The sequence below is a fragment of the Ambystoma mexicanum genome, chromosome 14, assembly GCF_040938575.1.
Source record: "Ambystoma mexicanum isolate Mex_15411 chromosome 14, UKY_AmexF1_1, whole genome shotgun sequence".
Classification (NCBI taxonomy): Eukaryota; Metazoa; Chordata; class Amphibia; order Caudata; family Ambystomatidae; genus Ambystoma; species Ambystoma mexicanum.
In genome coordinates, this window is record NC_090940.1 from 167,783,358 (window position 1) to 167,801,817 (window position 18,460).

General features: G+C 45.5%; 1 protein-coding gene across 2 annotated transcripts in view; it reads right to left on the reverse strand.

The window, feature by feature from the left end:
* Window positions 1–1,992: 1,992 nt before the first annotated feature.
* VPS39 (VPS39 subunit of HOPS complex) overlaps window positions 1,993–18,460 on the reverse strand; it is a 682,603-nt gene continuing 666,135 nt past the window's right edge. For both annotated transcript variants that reach the window (XM_069638818.1, XM_069638817.1), the window contains exon 25: window positions 1,993–4,396. In XM_069638818.1, the coding sequence (XP_069494919.1) occupies window positions 4,321–4,396 (76 nt within the window). In that variant the 3' untranslated portion in view covers window positions 1,993–4,320. The remainder of the gene's footprint in view (window positions 4,397–18,460) is intronic.

The window sequence follows — 18,460 nt, forward strand, 5'->3', positions numbered from 1 at the left end:
GTGTGGATTGTTGATGGGCATCTTAGTGCCACAGTCAGTACACTGCTTGAAGCCCGGAACTTGAGCAACTGACATCTCGCATCGAATGAAAAATACAAAACAAAAAAAGGTTTTCTGATGAAGACATCCAATTAGATGAAAACTCACTGTGTTGCAAAGCAGCGTGTTGGCATGCAGAAAAAAGGAACTGAGGTACAGGGAATAGTGACAAGTTTATATACGATGCCGGACGTCATGTCCGGAACCAATGATAGAGTGCCAAGCAAGACAGATCGAGTTTAGGTCCACTATGCCGCTGTCGAAAGTTTTCCAGAGCAGCAGAGCTGGAAAGAATATCTAGCAGATGAGGAATTTGCAGGAGAAAAGCAATCCATTGAAGTATTTCTCTCTCTCTCTCTCTAGTTGGATGTCTCCTTCCTTCCATAAGACCCACTCTTATCTGCATGTCTCTTTCCATATTCGATCACACTTTGGACCAGAATATTTTCCTTCTTCCACAATGTTCTCCCTCACTCTTCTCAAAGGGGCTACTCCACACTTTTCTGTCTCCAGCCAACTAGGACTTCCTTTTGCCCTACACGCCCACTACTCCACTCCTGAAATGTCACAAGTTCTACCTTTCGTATAATATCCCCCCCTCTTCCCTGCATCACACTTCTGCTCCATAACCACGGTCACGAAATTGAGACGTGGGCTCTAATGATATATGATAGGTTATTTATAATGTGCTTAATACCCAGAGGTTTCTAAGGGCGAAACTGGGGATCGAACCTGTGTTGCTCCATGTCGTCTTCTTGCTTCCAAGGCGAGCATGTTGCCCCTGAACTGTCCTCCCGGATGAGGAATTAGTTTGATAAATGTTTTAATAACAGCACTGCAGGGTGACGAGAGGGATGGACAGCGTACAATCCCCAGGCAATCCCAACACTGTTTTACCCTGCACCTTGACTGCATAGATGCATTTTTACACATTAAAATAAACTACACGTGATGAACTGTATGTGTCTGGGACTATTTGTACTTTGAATACACATCCTTACTTTAAGATTAAGGCCACTCTACCAGTTATGAGTGTTGGAACTAACTTGATGGACACCCTGTTATTTCATTAAGGACACTCTTCCTATATCCCTCAGCAGAGGACTGTGGAAAAAAAATTCCTAAGCAGTGTTTCTAAACTCAAATAAGTTTATACGGGCAACTCTCTATGTTCTTTCCAATGAGCCGGCCAACTAGAGGCATCCATTACCAGAGTCCGCTATAGCGACAGCTGGTAAATGCCCCCTCAAAGAAGATTGGATGGCGGAATGATCAGAGAAAATCATGGTGCACTCTTGCCAAGACAGGACAGATAATTCCGTGCTCCCCAGAATTGGAACCATTGCGACCACAAGGCCCACTGCATAAACTGCAGTTGCATCCCCACTTCTGAGACCAGACAAAACAGTACGCTGTGAGGCTCAGAAGGCGGAGGATCCTTTAAGCGGAAACTCCAGCTTAAACAGAGATATTGCTTGGCAGAGATTCCACATAGTCTCTCTGGAGGTGGGAAAACCTTCCTTGCCCAAGTGCCCAGAAAAGCTCTGATAAAACTGCTTTCAAGGGAAACCTCGAAGGAGTGTGCATGCTTGCAAATCTTCCGGGATGTAGAGAAACGAGATCTGATGACTTGAACTCCATCAGCCATTCGTCCACACAGGAAAAGATAGACACTCTTGTTGTGAAGTGGTGGTGTTGTCAAGCCAAATGGTACAACAGTAAACTGGAAGTGACAACACCCACATATTACAGAGGCTTAACACCAAACTAGAGAATTCTGCGACTGTAGGCTGCATGGGGTTGATATACAGTCATCATGCCATGTTTTCATATGAAACGTTCACAAATCTGAGGTTATTGCATTTCAACAAAGATACACAGCATACATTTGGTTGGCAAACATACCCAATATTGCTACATTGAACAAATAACAGTTAAAAACACCCCAGTGAATAGTTTTGTGCAAAACACATGATTTAATTGAGGTTTTATAAGATGCACGTGTCTTGGAAATGGGGTGGGAAGGTTAGTATAAAACAATGTCATTTTTCTGTAAAATACAGTTAGGATTTCAGGTATATTAGAGTAAGCACACACAATATGATCCAAAAGCTGAACAGTTTTGCTTTTTGATGCATTTCTCACTGAAAAATCCCAAAAGGAGTGTTATAAATAACTATACATTGGTTAGAAGGCATGAGGAAATGCATTGGCGCTTTCAAGGAGCCGACGCTCACCAAATGATGAACACAGATTCAGCACAGTGACTGGCCAGGAAGAATCATGAGCTCAATGTGCTTAATAGCAGTCCACCAGAAGTTCCCATATCCAGGTGGAGCAATCAGCTAGGCTGGACTTTAGTCATCACTCTTCAATTTGTCTTTTAAACGACCGCCTAAACCCATCATTACAGTAAAATCTGAACATTCGCTGCAATCTTCCTCTTCTAAAAGATTGTTCTTTTCTGGCACTGAGGTAGTACAGCATGGCCATCCATTAAAGGCTTCTAGCTCACAAAATAACCAAATGTGTATGAATCCTCCTATTTTCCGCCTATTCTTGATCACCTATTCATTACAAGGCCTCAGTTAGGTGGTACTCATGTGCCTACCAGATGATATTCTATGGTAGTTTACCATACTACTATGAGCATCGCTTCTCTGTTTTATGACAAGAGGTTTGCATGGGTGTAGTGGCGGGCGACGACTCCCCCGGACAGTGAGGGGTCTACACAGAATGTTGAACAAGTACAGAAACCTCCTGCTTATGTTTAAATCATGTTTGTGACTATTAGTGTAACTTGAGGGAGTATTCCATGGCAAGGATTTTACTGCCTGGTCTACAGGCTTTTAAATATCTCCGCAACACACATTTCCCAAGGGGCCCGCCCTCCAAGAATGTGACTACTTGGTGAAGGTACTGTGCAAATATAGGTAGGGAGATGCTAAATCTTGGTGCTCTCACAAATCCTTAGCTGGTTCACAATATGTGGGACTTCTTATGCTTAAAAGAGTGAATTAGCATTATATACAGTTCTGAGAACTTCCAGTTTGCATCTACCTGCAAATATAAAACTAAAACCATGATTACTTTGCATCTGCTCCCATGATGTCCAGACTTCAGGCCCTATAAAGGCTGTTCACACACAACTCTATCCTAGCTACAACTCACAATTACTTTGTGTAACCCAATGAATATTAAGATAGGACGAAATCGTTGATCTGGAGCCACCCGTTGAGGCTGCCTTGGGCCAAGTCCATGCATTACAGTAAAAGGTCCTCCATATTGCTCACCGTCATTTATGTTGTTTGCAGCCCAGAAGATGTTTACATCATAATACTGCAGGCGCTTGCCAGGTCCTGGCATTGTAGCAACAAGGGGGGCTGGAGGAGCCATACACAGCGCATCCACAAATTCTACCATGGGCACTTAGAGCTGGCGCCTAAATCAGACCTGCATTGCCCAGGCCACGATACAGTGGCGCCATCCTCTCCAGCAAAGGGGTGTAAGAGAATGCATGTGTGAAGACCATATCAAGATGATGCACAGCATTGCCAGTCTTGCTTGCAATTCACTATAGCCCCCAGCAGATTTTCAGGAGGATTTCCAATTTGTTTTAATGGCTGAAAATGTGTCGCTCTCGAGGACATCTTCAGTGGGTAGAAGCGACTTCTATTTGCCATACCCGACTCATATAATTTAATTAACTTTAACCTACACTTAAAATTAGCATAAGTAAGGTAACAAAAGCCTTTGCAGTTAGAGGAGCTGCTCAAAGGATTATTTATAATGGTTGTAATCTTTAGCAGATAGATGCCAAGTCTATGCCATGCTACAAGAGGAGGATTCACTTCAAAGGACTTCATTAATATTATTTTACAATAAAACAAACTATCTACATTTTTCAGAAAATAATTCAGAGTATTTGCACAGGTAAGCTACAAGTCTTCCTAAGGAACACTCAGCGTAAACTACACACATCACCAAGGAGCAGCTTCCATAGAAGTTGAACCGTAGAAAAGGCTGCAGTGCAAGATAAAGTGCTTCTTTCGATTGCATCTTGATGGAGTGAACCGGACCAAAGCTGAACAGGTGGTGTGTGCATGTATACTTCTGTGCTGTACAGGTCATTTGTTCCATTTCTCCGTCTGCACTCCAGACCAATGTTCGTACAAAGTGCATAATGTCTCTGGTCAGACTTCTGGCTGTAGGAGCAGCAGCAATCTCTCTCCCCAAAGCATGGTCGCTTTGTACCCCAGTCCGCCAACACAACATTGATATTCAGGTGTCCAAGCTGCTGACATCTTTAGCACAATAGTAGTGCACCACTACTGCATTGGGATATCGGGCAAACGCACTACAGTGGAGGAAAGAGAAAACAGACAACAGTATTAGGTGGTCATACACTTACACTTCATTCATCTCAAAGTCTACCACAACTTAAAAGGACATCTTTTTTCAAATACTTAATTATACTTTTAATCTTACAAAGGTTTTTCTCTCTTTTCAACGTGCCCAAAGCAAACTGAAATTCAAACCAAGAAGCAGCGTTCCTCCATCCACTTTCCTTAATCCACTTTGCAACAATATGGGGCAATCATAAGCTTTTTATCTGTTGTTTATATTTTTATTTAGATTGTGTCTATTTGGCGGTCATTCATGATTTGACTGTTCATTTTAGTATTTTCTCCTGTGTTATTTGTTATCTGAGCCTGGAGCTTATTCTTTACGCACATTTTACTGTTTTAATAGAATTATGTTGATTCTTTTTGTAATGTTTATATTCCGAATAAAGATAATTTTACTACTACTGAGACATTAGCTGATTTCTACTTACCATAGTATCTTAGTGTTGAAAATGCGAGACTCTGAACTAGTGTCTGCAAATGCGTCATTATATTCTCAACACAAGTGACCAATTTGAAGAGTTCAATTGAATGCATGGCTTTTGAATGGCTAGAACGGCAAGTCCAAGAATCCAGGCCACTGTTAACCTACATTTTAAAGTTTTGGCCTATAAGCAACAATTTAGTGACACCAAGTGGGGCACAACTACTGGCCTCAGTAGTGGTAGATGGCAAATGTGTCGGAACACTCCTTCTCAGTGATGTGCCATTATTTAATCCTTTTATACGTTTCTAGCATTGCGATTTGTTGAAAGAAGACAAAAGCATCATAAGAATAACTGAACGTGAATTAGGCAAGTGTGGCTTAGGCATCGTGGTGGGGAGAAGGGACCCGACAGGACATTTTGGGGGGCATCCTGTGTCACAGATGGCCTTAATAAATCACATACTTGCAAGGTAGTTCCCAGAGTTTTGTTGAAGCACAGCATAAGGTCTTGAATGTTCAATAAATATTCTTCAGGACAGAGACAGGCAGATGGTTCAATCAAAGGGACTGTCTGGAGAAGGGATTTGGGAAGTGGTGGTAAGGCCGTCCCAGTCTATCGTGGGATCTCCTCACGAACTCAGGCACCTGTAACAACTGGTTAGTGCTACAGATCTTAACCCTACTAGCCCATTACTGTCTTAGCTTGGTTTCCCTAAATGCAGACTCACTAACTCCCCCCTTAGTGACTTCTTAACTTTCCCTACTCTCACACTAGAGGTTTGTTTTTCTTATAGGTACAGGGCCTGTCTTGCAATTACGCTGCAAGATGTACCTGGTTCCACTCACGACCACAGTCCTCGCCCTTCTATACTCCACCTGCTTCCTCTTCTCAACAACAACCTTCTGTCCCTGATATTTTCTCCTGCTTCCACTCTTTGATGTTAACTCTTGCCCCTTTTCTCTACTATCACTCCTCCTGCCACTCTACTACAACCACCAACACATTACTGCTCCTCCTTCTCCCAGCACTACTGTTCCTTCACTACCGATACTACTCCCCCTCCTGCACTATTGACATTCCTCCACTTTCCACACTACTGATATCCCTCCTCCTCCCACGCTACTGAAACTTCGCCTGCACTACGGAAACTCCTACGCCACTACTACTCCTCCCACACGACTACTACTCTACGCCTACTAAATGAACAAACACCCCTCGTTCCCCCAATATGGTTCAATTCAAAATCACTCCTTACTCTAACTTCTATTCAGCTGCCACACAAAAACATGCCCACTCACACTACAGTATCCTTGCACTCACTAAGCCAACACCTCACCTTTTTCTTTTTTCATTAACTATTTATTAAATTCAAAGATCTTTAACCATACATGGACATAAAATAATTATTAACTAGATACCAGAACCACCTTCTTTCATGTCCATTTACAATCTACACAGTATTTAATGCCAGTTTATCTGTTTAACAATCTCAAGTATTCTCCCCAGGCCATTGCTTTCAGAAAACTTAAATCTAGTCCGTAAGTATAAACGTATAATACAAGGACAGCAGTGTGTATTTAAGGTAGTGTAAAAGATTGTAAATCATGAGGTTTATGATGTACCCCTGGATAATCGTGCGCATTAACAAAATGGATGACCGGTTCCCATTCGTGCAAGTATTTCAGTAACTCCCCTTAAGCGAGGCCTCATTTTGCACATTGAGGCGACATACCATAATTTTGCCCACCATTGCTTTATATCTGACGACGTCTGCTTTTTCCAATTACGGGCGTAAATAATTCGAGCAGCTACCAGGAAATGGTTGGTTAGTTTGGAGGTCTTTGCCGTTAACTTATATTGAACCCCCTCCTGAGCTTCATCCACATTTCATCGACTGGGGACCCCATATCTTCCTCCCATCTTAACATGTATGTGTGGGGGTTTGAAACGGCATTACACACTTTAATTCCCTTGGCGGGGTGATCTCCCATGAAAAGGTCTTCAAATGTTGCTTTTCTCTCAGCGTGTCTAGCCACCCTAGTAGTAGCAGTACAGTGCCTAAATTGGCTCCACGCATATTTGTCTATGTCTCTTATGAGAAATTCCTGCTTAGAGTTTTGAAATGATAACTGTCATCCCTGCGCAAACAATGACCCAAATTTAATAGCCCTCCTCCCATCTAGTTGTTAAAACACCTAGACTTCAGCCCTGGAGGAAATTCCAGGGAGTTCCAGATCCAAGTAAGGGGAGGGATGGGTAGGTGGTCGGGATATATTTTCTAATTACCCTGTCCCAATTTATCATTGTGGTTCGGGTTGATGGGAGTAGCCACGGAATGGTTCGCCCAACAATAGGAGCGTGCCAACACCAATCATGTAAAGTCACCCCTAACACTGCTCATTCTCTATCCATTCAGTGTTTTGGGGCCCTTTCAGCTCTTTTGCTGTTTAGCGACGGTGCCAGCTGTGCTGCACATAAATATCCTTCTATATTGGGTACTCATAACCCACCCTGTTCTTTTGCCGCCATTAAAGTACGCCGAAATACCCTGGGGAATTTCTTGGCCCATAAAAACTTAAACATCCAATTTTGGAGATCCTTGATGACCTTCTTGGGGATTAAAATTGGCAAGGCTTGCGAAATGTACAACCATCTCAGCAGTAGAGTCATTTTGACATCTGCCATTCTCTCCATCCATGAAATTCCGGTCTTGTCCCATCTTAATGAGTCTCCCCTTAATGATGTCATCACTTCAGGAATATTATTTTGATACAATTGACTAATATCAGGTGCAAGATAAACCCCTAGGTATTTCAGCTTCTCGAGCATCCATTGGATATTGAAGGCCCTCTGCAAAACTGTTACAACGTGAGGTAGATCTGACACATTTAGGATAATTGATTTACTATAGTTTATTTTAAACCCAGATGTTTCGCGGAACTGTTCCAGCAGGGAGGCTATGGTGGGAAATGTAGTCTGAATATGGCATAAAGAACAGGAGATCATCTGCTTATAATGCCACTTTATGATGAGTGCACGCTATCTCCATACCTTGCAGATGATCGCACTCTAAAGGCTAGGAGTTTGATCAAACGCAAAATGTAGGGGGTGATTAGGGGCATCCTTGGCGAGTTCCTCTAGATAATTTGAGTGAGCCAGAAAATGTTCCATTCAATTTAATTCTTTTAGTGGGATGAAAATAATTTGCTAGCACCCATTTGATAAATGAAGGACCTAAGCCAAACCCATGAGGCACCTCCGCGAGATACGCCCGATCAATTCTGTCAAATGCTTTTTCAGCATCAACAGTTAATACCGCCAAAGAAAGATTATGCCCTGCGCTGTCAATAGCCCGGCTAATATTTTCATATGCTGCTCTACCAGGAATTAACCCAGTTTGATCTTGCGGTATGAATCTTGGGAGAATGCCTGCCAATCGTATGGCCAAGACTTTTGAATAGATACGTGCATCATAATTAAAAGCTGCAATCAGCCCATAGGAATCGGAATTAGTTGGATCTTTACCGGATTTAGCTAGGAGTGTCAGCATAGAGTCCCCTATAATGGGTATGACATGCATTACTTACCGTAATAGCATTTCTGATGATTGTATCTGCTTAGATTCACATGCTGTGCATATGGTCCGACATCCAGTGGTAACCGTGGAGTATTGCGTCTTGTCTTTCGGGGACCGAAAGGGGACGTCGGCGTAGTAGGCGTGTCTGTAACACTATCTCTATTGTGACGTGTGTAGTCCCCAAAATCCCTCACGCGCCGAGGTCCCTCCAATTGTATTTTTTCTGCCATGAGGGAGTCCAAGGCTATAGTGAGTGAGTACATAAAGAGAGAAAGTAGTAAGAAGTCTATGTTCCTTTCACCCAGAGCGGGGCGGTAGGGAGGGCAGGGCGCATGTGAATCTAAGCAGATACAATCATCAGAAATGCTATTACAGTACGTAATGCATGTCTTCTGATGCTTGTTAATCTGCTTAGAATCACATGCTGTGCATAGACTAGCGAGCAGTACCCGGAGTTGGAGGTGGGTTGCGAGAAGGAACAGTAGAGAAAAGATGTCTTAGTACTGCTTGTCCCACCTGAGAATCAGACCTAGAATGAGTGTCTAGGCAATAGTGTTTTGTAAAGGTGTGTACAGAACTCCAGGTTGCCGCTTTGCAAATGGACTCAAGAGGAACATTTGCAATGAATGCTATGGATGCCCCAGTGCCTCGAGTAGAATGTGCTCTAGGCTTGAAGGGCAGTTCTCTCTTCGCAAGAGTCTAACATAGTGTGATGCATTTGACAATCCACCTTGAGATAGCTTATTTAGAGACAGGATCCCCTTCTCTATCAGCTGCCACTGAAACGAAGAATTGTTTAGTCTTTCTTAGTGGTTTAGTTTTCTCCAGGTAAAACATGACTGCCCTGCGCACGTCTAGTGTGTGAAGGCTTCTTTTGGCCATGGTAGTAGGGTTCTGGAAGAAAGTGGGTAGTTAGATTGACTGGTTCACATGGAACTTTGAAATAAATTTAGGCGCAAACCTGGGATGTGTGCGCAGAACTACCTTATCTTTGTGGACTGTAACAAAGGGGTTTAAAACAGAAAGCCTGTAGTTCGCTAACCCTTCTGATAGAAGTGATAGCCATTAGGAAGGCTGTCTTATAAGTCAGGTCTTTCAGACTTTCTTTATGCATAGGCTCGAAGGGAGCTCCCATGAGCCTGGTTAAAACCACATTCAGATCCCATCCAGGGGCTGGGTGAGAGATGGGAGGATAAATCCTCTTAACTCCTTCCATAAAGGCTTTAATCACCGGTATCTTCCACCACAATACCTTTTGCTGTGATGTGGTGTAGGCTGACAAAGCAGCCAGATGAACTTTTAGGGAATTAAAGACTAACCCAGAGTCCAACAGGTGGGTTAGATACAACACAATGTGTGAGGGTGAGCAATCGATAGGATTGACACCCTTGGAATTACACCAGATGACGAAATGTTTCCACTTGCTAGCGTAGCAATAACGTGTATTAGGTTTCCTCGCTTCCCTGAGTATGTCCATGCACCTCTGAGGGAGTTGCAAGTGTCCAAACTCTATGATCACAGGAGCCAGGCTGCTAAATTCAGGGTTTGGGGGCACGGGTGTAGGGTTTCCCCCCTGTGCTGAGACAACATGTTGTACAGGCAGGGCAGCTTGACTGGTGGGGAGAGGGACATTTCCATCAGGTGAGCGAACCAGGGTTTGCTGGCCCACATGGGGGCCACTAGTATCATGGTAACTGGTTCCTGGTGCATCTTGTACACTATATTGTTGAGAAGGGGAGTCAGGGGGAAAAGCATAGACAAATTTCCCCGACCAAGTTATCCAGAGACCGTTCCCCTTGGACCGGTTCTGGGGGTACCTGGAGGCGTAGTCTTGGCATTGGGCGTTCTGAGTAGCGAACAGGTCGATCTCTGGGAACCCCCATTCTGCGAAGACGCTGGATACAATGTCTTCGTGCAGTCGCCATTCGTATTCTTCTGGCAGAGGAAAATCTCTGCTGAGTACATCTGCTAGAAGATTGAGTTCCCCTGGAACATGTTGGGACAACAAAAACATCTTGTGTTTGAGAGCCCATATCCAAATGTTTTGGGACAGCTTGGATAGCCCTGGAGAGTGAGTGCCCCCCTGTTTGTTCAGGTAATACATTGCTGTAGTGCTGTCGGTTAAGATCAGCACCGTCTTCCCTCGCAGTTGTACCTGAAATGCTTTGAACACTGCTAATAGCTCCAGTAAGTTTATATGATTGGACGCTACATGAGGGGACCACACTCCGTGTGCTGTCTGCTGAAGCAGGTGAGCCTCCTACCCCGTGAGAGATGCGTCTGTCGTGAGAGTGGCTTCCACTGCAGGGGTGGTGAAGGTTTTCCCCTTCAGGAGGTTTTCCCTCGACCACCACTGCAGAGAGAGAACGAGGGCTGGCGAGACAACTACCAGATCTTCCCATTGTCCGCTGGCCTGACATCACTGGCTGTTGAGCCACTCTTGCATGGGACGCATGCGCAGCCGCGTGTGGGGAACCAAGTATATACATGACGACATCATCCCTAGCAACCGCATGGCTATGCATACCGTCACCTCTCGACTGGTTACATATTGAGGAATCTGAGAGAGCATGTTCTGAACCCTCTCGCAGGAGGGGAAGACAAGACCGTCTGAATTAGTGCCCCCAGAAATTGTTTTACTTGGCTGGCGACTAGGCTGGACTTCTTTTTGTTGATCGAAAAGCCCAGGCTGAAGAGGAGATCTACTGTTTTTTTGGTGTTCAAAAAATAAGCATCGAACGAGCCCCCCGTAATGAGCCAGTCGTCGAGGTAAGGGTAAACTGGAACTGATAGTCTGCGCAGGTGTGCTGCTGCCACTGCCAGGACTTTGGTAAAAACCCTTGGCACCGAGGCGATGCCTAAGGGGAGTACTTTGAACTGGTAGTGTTTGTCCTGGATCATGAACCTTAGGTATTTTCTGTGCGCTGGCAACAATGAAATATGAAAGTATGCATCTTTCATATCCAATGTTGCCATGAAGTCCCCCCGTTTCAGCAATGGGATCGCTTCTTGTAGTGTTACCATGCGAAACTTCTGGGGTTTTATGAACTAGTTCGCTGGGCGCAGATCTAGAACAGGACGCATGCAGAGATCCTTTTTGGGTACAAGTACGTACACTGAATAAATACCCTTGTTTACCTGAAGAATAGGGACAGCTTCTATGGCGTCCTTTCCCAGCAGTGCTTCCACCTCTTGAATCAGGATGTTTAGATGGTCTGGTGAAAGGCACCGTGAGCGTGGCGGTCTGAACTGTGGAGGTCGGGAGAATTGCACGCAATAACCGTGGGCGACCGTCTTTAAGACCCACTGGTCGGAAGTTATCCCCTCCCATGCCTTGAGGAAAGATGTTAATCGCCCCCCGACCGGGGAGGCATGGGAGGGGACCTGGACTTGGTGGTCATTTCTGACCCGAGGCCGTGGCTCCTCTGGGATTGGGGCCTCTGCCTCTACCCTTGCCGCGTTTCTGACCCCTTGAGGGATAGTAAGCGGGGCTTCCAGATGTTTGGTTATTGTTGAAGCTGCCTGTGCCATAGTTGTTTTGACAGGCACAAGCTTGTCCTCGAAAGGACCGCCGAGAGTTATTACCCCTCTGGGAAGAGGGTTTTTGTGTAATTTGTTGCCGAGACTTTAAGGTCTCATGCTGCTTCTTGGCTGTCTCCAACGCTTCATCAACTGCTTTCCCAAAGAGGTTTGACTCTTTGATGGGCATATTAATGAGGGAGGCCTGAGTTTCAGGTCTAAACCCCTATGTACGCAGCCATGTGTGTCTCTTCAAAAGAGTCCCTTGTGCAAGGGATCTGCCAGATGTTTCCGAAGTATCCAGGATGTTTTTAACCACATTCTGGTTAACCAGTTTTCCTTCCACAACAATGGCGAGAAGCTCGGTCCTGGCCGGTTCCGGGACCTCCTGAAGGCCTTCTTGGAGCAGGTTCCATTGGCATCAGCATAGCTTGCTAATAGCGTAGTATTAGCAACCCGAATGGTATATGCAGCTGCTGACGTGACACGTTTGCCTACGGCATAGAATCTTTTAGACTCCTTGTCCGGAGGTGATTCTCTAGTGGCAAGGGGTACTCCTGCCCTCTCACGAGTAGAGGTCACCACCAGTGAGTCCGGGATGGCATGTCCCTTGATATATAGAGGGTCGGAAGGAGAAGGCCGAAATAATTTTTCGACTCTCGGGTTCACGGCCCTTGTCTGGGCAGGTGTGACTAAAGATGGAGCTATCCGCCTCTTAACAGAGTTAAGGAGGGGAATGGATTGACTTGCCTGAGGTTTTTCCTTAATAATGTCCTCCACGAAATCCTGCTCAGGCAAAGCCTCTTGAGTGGCAATTTGAAGAATTCTGCTGCTTTTTTCAACATGGTGTTGAAAGCCATTTGGTCATCCACAGGGGAGGCCTGGCGAGCCGGAGTGGAAGGTGGAGAATCGATGCACAAAATATCAGAGTCCTGATCTTGATGTGACCAAGGATCCTGGCCTTCTTGCTGGGTTTCCTCCCAGTTCTCCGTAGTCTCTTGTTGATCTTCTTCATAATTTTCGAGAAAAGAGGATTCCTCTTCTTCAGTATGGATGTCCCTGTATGTGTCCATGTGGGCCACGTCTTCCTGTTTGAAAACCTGAGGCTGATTATCTTGTATTTGAAGGTTAGGGTCTACCCGAGCCTTTTCCGTAGTCCATTTCGAGGACCTAAAAGGGCCTAGATGGGGAGAAACAACGTTCTATGCCCTTTGGCGTCGAGAGGAACTTCTCAGGGTGTCAGAGAGGCTCTTGAATATCCAGGTAAGAGTCAACGGAATCGCGGCTCAAGCCCGTCGAAATATTTTCCGCGGCCTGGCCCATAACTTTCTGCGGGACCGGGATAAGGCCCACCGCTGCTGCGATACTACCGATGCTCTTCCGGATAGTAACCGAATCGTCATGAGACAAAGCCTCTGATGATGTAGCGGTAGCCGAAACGCTGTCCGCAGCACCAGAAGGCCCAGTGGTCTGAGTGCCGGGTAGAGGCCTTGTTGTAACTTTCGGGCCTATTGAGGCCTTGGAAATCGTCGAAGTTTCGGACTCCAAAACTTCGGCGCGTGTAGATTGGGGAGTAGCGCCCTTATTAATTTTTGTTTGCCCAGTCGTCATGCGCTGTTGCGGATGCGGGCAAGGCTTCGGATCTACACGATCCGAGGGAACCGTTGAAATTTTCGACGGACCCGTTGGCGCTTTCACCTTTTTCAATGAAGGCGTCGAAGATGGCGTAGGGGTTGTGTGTTTAGTGCAATGTTTATGTACGCCCTTGTCGCCGGGTGTAGTCCCTGTAGCAAGACCAGAGTCGAGCCTGGAAGGGTCAGGGACGGGCGTGGCAGACCTGGAAGTGTCCACCTCAAGGTCTATAACATCCGCATTGGACGTTTGGTCATCCGAAGTACCCACGTCACTTTCGGCTGGTGTTGCGGTGGAGGGGGGAGGCTCCACGCGTGACATGCCGTACGTGGCCCACCACTTTACACAGCGATCCTTAAGGGTTTTAGGCTTAAGGAGCTTGCACGCCGAACACCGCTTTTCGTCATGCTCTAGGGGGGAGACGGGCGTTACACGTCCTGTGCTCGTCCTTCCAAGGATATCTGACCCTACACTTAGGGCAGAATCTAAAAGGAGTCCTTTCCATAGCAAAAGGGAAGGATGACCAGACCGAAAGGGAAAGAAGTGGAAAGGAGGAAAGACATAACAATATGGCCACCCCGAACCCACTCTTCCTACTGTATAGGTCGGCCAGAGGGCCCGACCACGTGGAAATCCGGCCGCTGGATCTTAGGCACCAAGACCACAGCCGTAGACGATTCCTCCGTAGTCTTCGTCGAAGATGTTCTTATGAGGCGAAGTGACTTAACGGGGCATTAAACCGAAATTTGGTAAAGATAAACAATGTCTCTAGTAAGAGCTCTGCTGTAGGACGACCAGTTATCTGGCTGGAAAAAAACAATCTGAGGGACCTCGGCGCATGAGGGATTTTGGGTACTACACACGTCACGATAGGGATAGTGTTACAGACACGCCTATGCCGACATCCCCTTTCGGTCCCCAAAAGACAAGATGCAATACTCCGCGGTTACCACTGGATGTCGGACCATATGCACAGCATGTGATTCTAAGCAGATTAACAAGAATCGGAAAATAACTTCGGTATCTACAAAGCTATTGAACAGGGAGGCCAGCTGTGGGGCTAAGTAGGTTTACAAACTTTTTATAAAAACAGGGCTAAGAATCCATCTCGGCCAAGGGTTTTATTATTTGGGAGAAGCTGGATCACCAAACAGGACAGCCAGACCCCCCAGTGGGAGCTGGTTCCATTCAGGCACTCAGGCAGACAAAGAGCAGGGGAATGAAAAACTCCTCCCCCGCTTCCTCCTTTCCCAGACACACTGCAGCCTAGGCGAGGGACCCTAAGGGTTCCTGCCAAAGGCAAAAACACACACACAGACCTCCCCCTCCCAAAACGGTAGAAGGGCTAACAAAAAACAACCACAATAGAAATGGCAAAAAAAGAAAGGAGCCACCATGTTGGTACTTAGGTGACCCTATTGTGCACAACCGAGACGGAACACAGTCTGCGGTAAACAGTAACACAAAAGATAGGGTTTGTGTATGTGACTAAACTAGAGGGTTGTGTATGTGACTAGAAATTCACAGGAGCAGAGGGACAGGGGGTACTAGGTATCCCTTTGGCACTCCACATGAGGTGGTATGTGCCAATCTCTCAGTATAAAGTTTTAGGAGAGATACAAAATATCCCTCTATCCTTAAGAACTGTAGGTACTCGAGAATAAAGAAAGAATCTCAAAGGGGAACCCCAAGAGTTCCCAGCAACACTGCCCATAAGGAGCTGTATGCTGAAAAAGTAAAATACAGATACCTTAAAAGATATGGAGGAAAGTAGACGTCATAGGAGGTAAACACAGAGAACAGAGTTCCAAAAGTCAGAACAAATAAGAATGAAGGAGTGGAAAAAGGCTCCACTCATTCAGGATATAAAGAAAAAGGTCCAGAAGTCCAGCAAAAAGTGCTGGGGGTCTCACTGGGAGAGGGTATGAAGCATAACAATGATCAATCTCCCTAACAATATTAGGGCTTCTAGCGTAGTTCTGTCCAGATCAAATATCTTCGGAAGGTTGGCTTCTCGGAAAAATGCCTTTTGAGCAGCAGCATCCAAGCGATCAGCAGCTCCAAATAATGTGGAGTAGTATCGGGTAAAGATAGCCACCTGAGTGGGTTCATCTTCGTACAGAACCCCTCTTTCATCCTGCAATTCTGTGATCGTATTGTTATTCTGCGGAGCCTTCAACTTCTACGCTAATACTCACGAGGCCTTGTTCGAGGTGCTGAACTATAACTGCTTGTTTTTTAACAGTTTGAGAACTTTCTGCCGACCAGAACGCTTTCAATTCAGCCCTAGCTTTCTGCAGCTGTCAAAACACCCTCTTCCAACCTCTTTCCTTGTATTGGAGTTCTAATTCCTGCACCTTTCTCTCTACTTCCAATCTTGGTGCCATCAATATTTTCTTGTGTGCTGTTGCTAAACTAATACATTCCCCTCTTAAGGTAGGTTTAAAGGCTTCCCAGTGTTGCTATAGATGTGTCCGCTCCCATCCCCACTTGAGCTCTTTTGAAAATACAGTGAGATCCCCTCAGAAATCGATTCACAGTAAGCTACATCTGTTAGGAGAGAGTAATTAAACTTCCATATGGTTGACTTCCTTGCCTGACATGTGTAAGAATCAATTTGGATTGTGATAGGGGCACGGTCCGAGGTTATCACCAATTCTATAGGGCCGGCCGAGATAGAGCTGAGTCCCACACACTAGGAAATAATCTATCCTGGAGAAGCTATAATGGATCTGTAAGAAATATGTATAATCCCTTGTCTGAGGGCAGAGGTGCAGCCATGCATCAATGAGCTGTAGGTCTTCCATGGCTTTCCTAAGAGGTTCCGCCCCAGCTATGGCTATGTTTGCAGTCGTTCTTAAGCTTCACTTAGCACAACATTAAAATCTCCCCTATAACCAGCGCCACTTTCTGAAATTGAGCTATTCGGGGACATAGATTGATATACAATTCCTCCTGAGTGTTAGGCAGAATCCTGTGCAGTGCCCTTAGGGACCACTACACACAATTAAGACTACAGGTGGCAATACAAGTTTTACCTTTGGTACAAGCCTGTACTACTATGTTAAAGTGGTAGCAGTAGCGGAGCAGTAAGTCTTATCTCAAGATTATATGAGCAGTAGCAGAGATTACACAAAGGGACCACAATTACTGTGACTCAAGCAAACATTGACTAAAGGTTTCAGGTAAAAAATATAAGTACATTTATTTTAAACCATTTGTTACAAACATGACACTTCTATTAATTCAAAAACCACACGTAAAATACACTATCACTAACCAATTCACTTTGTACGGTATACTTCAAGGTAAGTACCCTGTGTTTTAGCGGACCGGTATTGCGGAACAAAAGACGTTACCGGGAATACACTTGCGATCACTTTTTGACAGTAATGACAGTTCGGTCTTACTAAAGAAACGCGCATCTGCGGCAAGAAATGTTACCGGGGCAAAAACACACTTAGCACCTGAGATACCCAGAGGGAGTTGGGGGCAAAAATCATGGGCAATACTTTTGTCAAGGCAGACAGAACCAGAGAACAGACTTAGACAGAAATTCGAAAGTCAATAGGCCGGAGCCAGTGTCAAGTGGAACCGGGTTCCTGTTGTCGAGGATCACACAGTCGGATAGTTCACGATTCAACGTAGCCAGGAGTACTTAGATATTGTCAACAGAGGAAGCAAAAGTTATAAGGAGGAGGGAAGATAAGGGCAAGCCTTGGAGGCGAAGAAAAGGTATTCACCCTAATTCCTAGAGCAGAACACAGTATCTCATTCAATGAAGACGCTGGTGCCACGGCAGTTGTTCCTGGTAGTTTCCTGCAGACCCTCATTTCCTGCAGCTTCGATCCAAAGGAGGACATCTGGAGGGGTCTGCACCACACAGGAATGAAGCCGGCAGCAGCGACGTGAATAAAAGGTGTGCTCCTTAAAAACAGGAGAGGCTCTTCAGTTGGCTATCCGGACGACTACAGCAGTGTGCAGCGATTTGGAACACGAGGAGGATCCACTGCCTGTAAAAGATGAACCCAAGAGACCTGCCTTTTATGCGAAAATCCCCCATTCACACAGCCTGGCTGTCAATCACGTAGCAGGGCGGGGGGGGTTGTCCGGCCCGGACAACCATCTCATTCAATCATGGCAAAGTGCGACTTGGGTTTCCTAGGATACCCTGTGCAGGGGGTGACTACACCCTTCCCTCACATTCAGCCCACCTAGACACCCAGACGCCTAGAGGAGGGCTTCTTGGCAGAAGCCCGCCAAAAGACAGTGAACAAAGAAGGCAAACCTGGTTTGCTGTGCAAAGTAAAACACAAGAAGGACTTTAACAAAAAGAAATGGCAAATAAACCTGACCGGAGCCAAAAGAAAGTATTTGGTCAAGCGGGTTAAGTTGGAGGCTAATATAATAGCCTAAAACAATACCACGTTTATATAGTATAATCGCGGTAGAAAAGTTAGGGTAGATACCACTGCCACCAGCCAAGTCTAAATGTTAAAAGAGTGAAACAATGCTCTAGGAGGTACAGATAAAGAGGGCTAAGGATGAACCCTTTCCAGTACTCCATGTAAGATGGGGTGTACTGGATCTGTGACTAAGTAAAGTTAATGCCAACTTTACCCTTTTCTGGGGGACAGTAGTCAGCCTCAGAAATGGAGTCGGTGGGAAGTCTAAAAGACAACCCTGTGTCACTGCACTGAAGGTGCTGTGTAACACACAAAAAAGGGGCTACTGAAGTGGTGTATTCCAGAGTCCACAATCACAAAAACAGATAAGATACACATGGCAAAATACAAGTAAAAGTGGGAAAAAGAAGGGTACACTCTTACCAGGTGGAAAATAAACTCCAGAAATCCAGC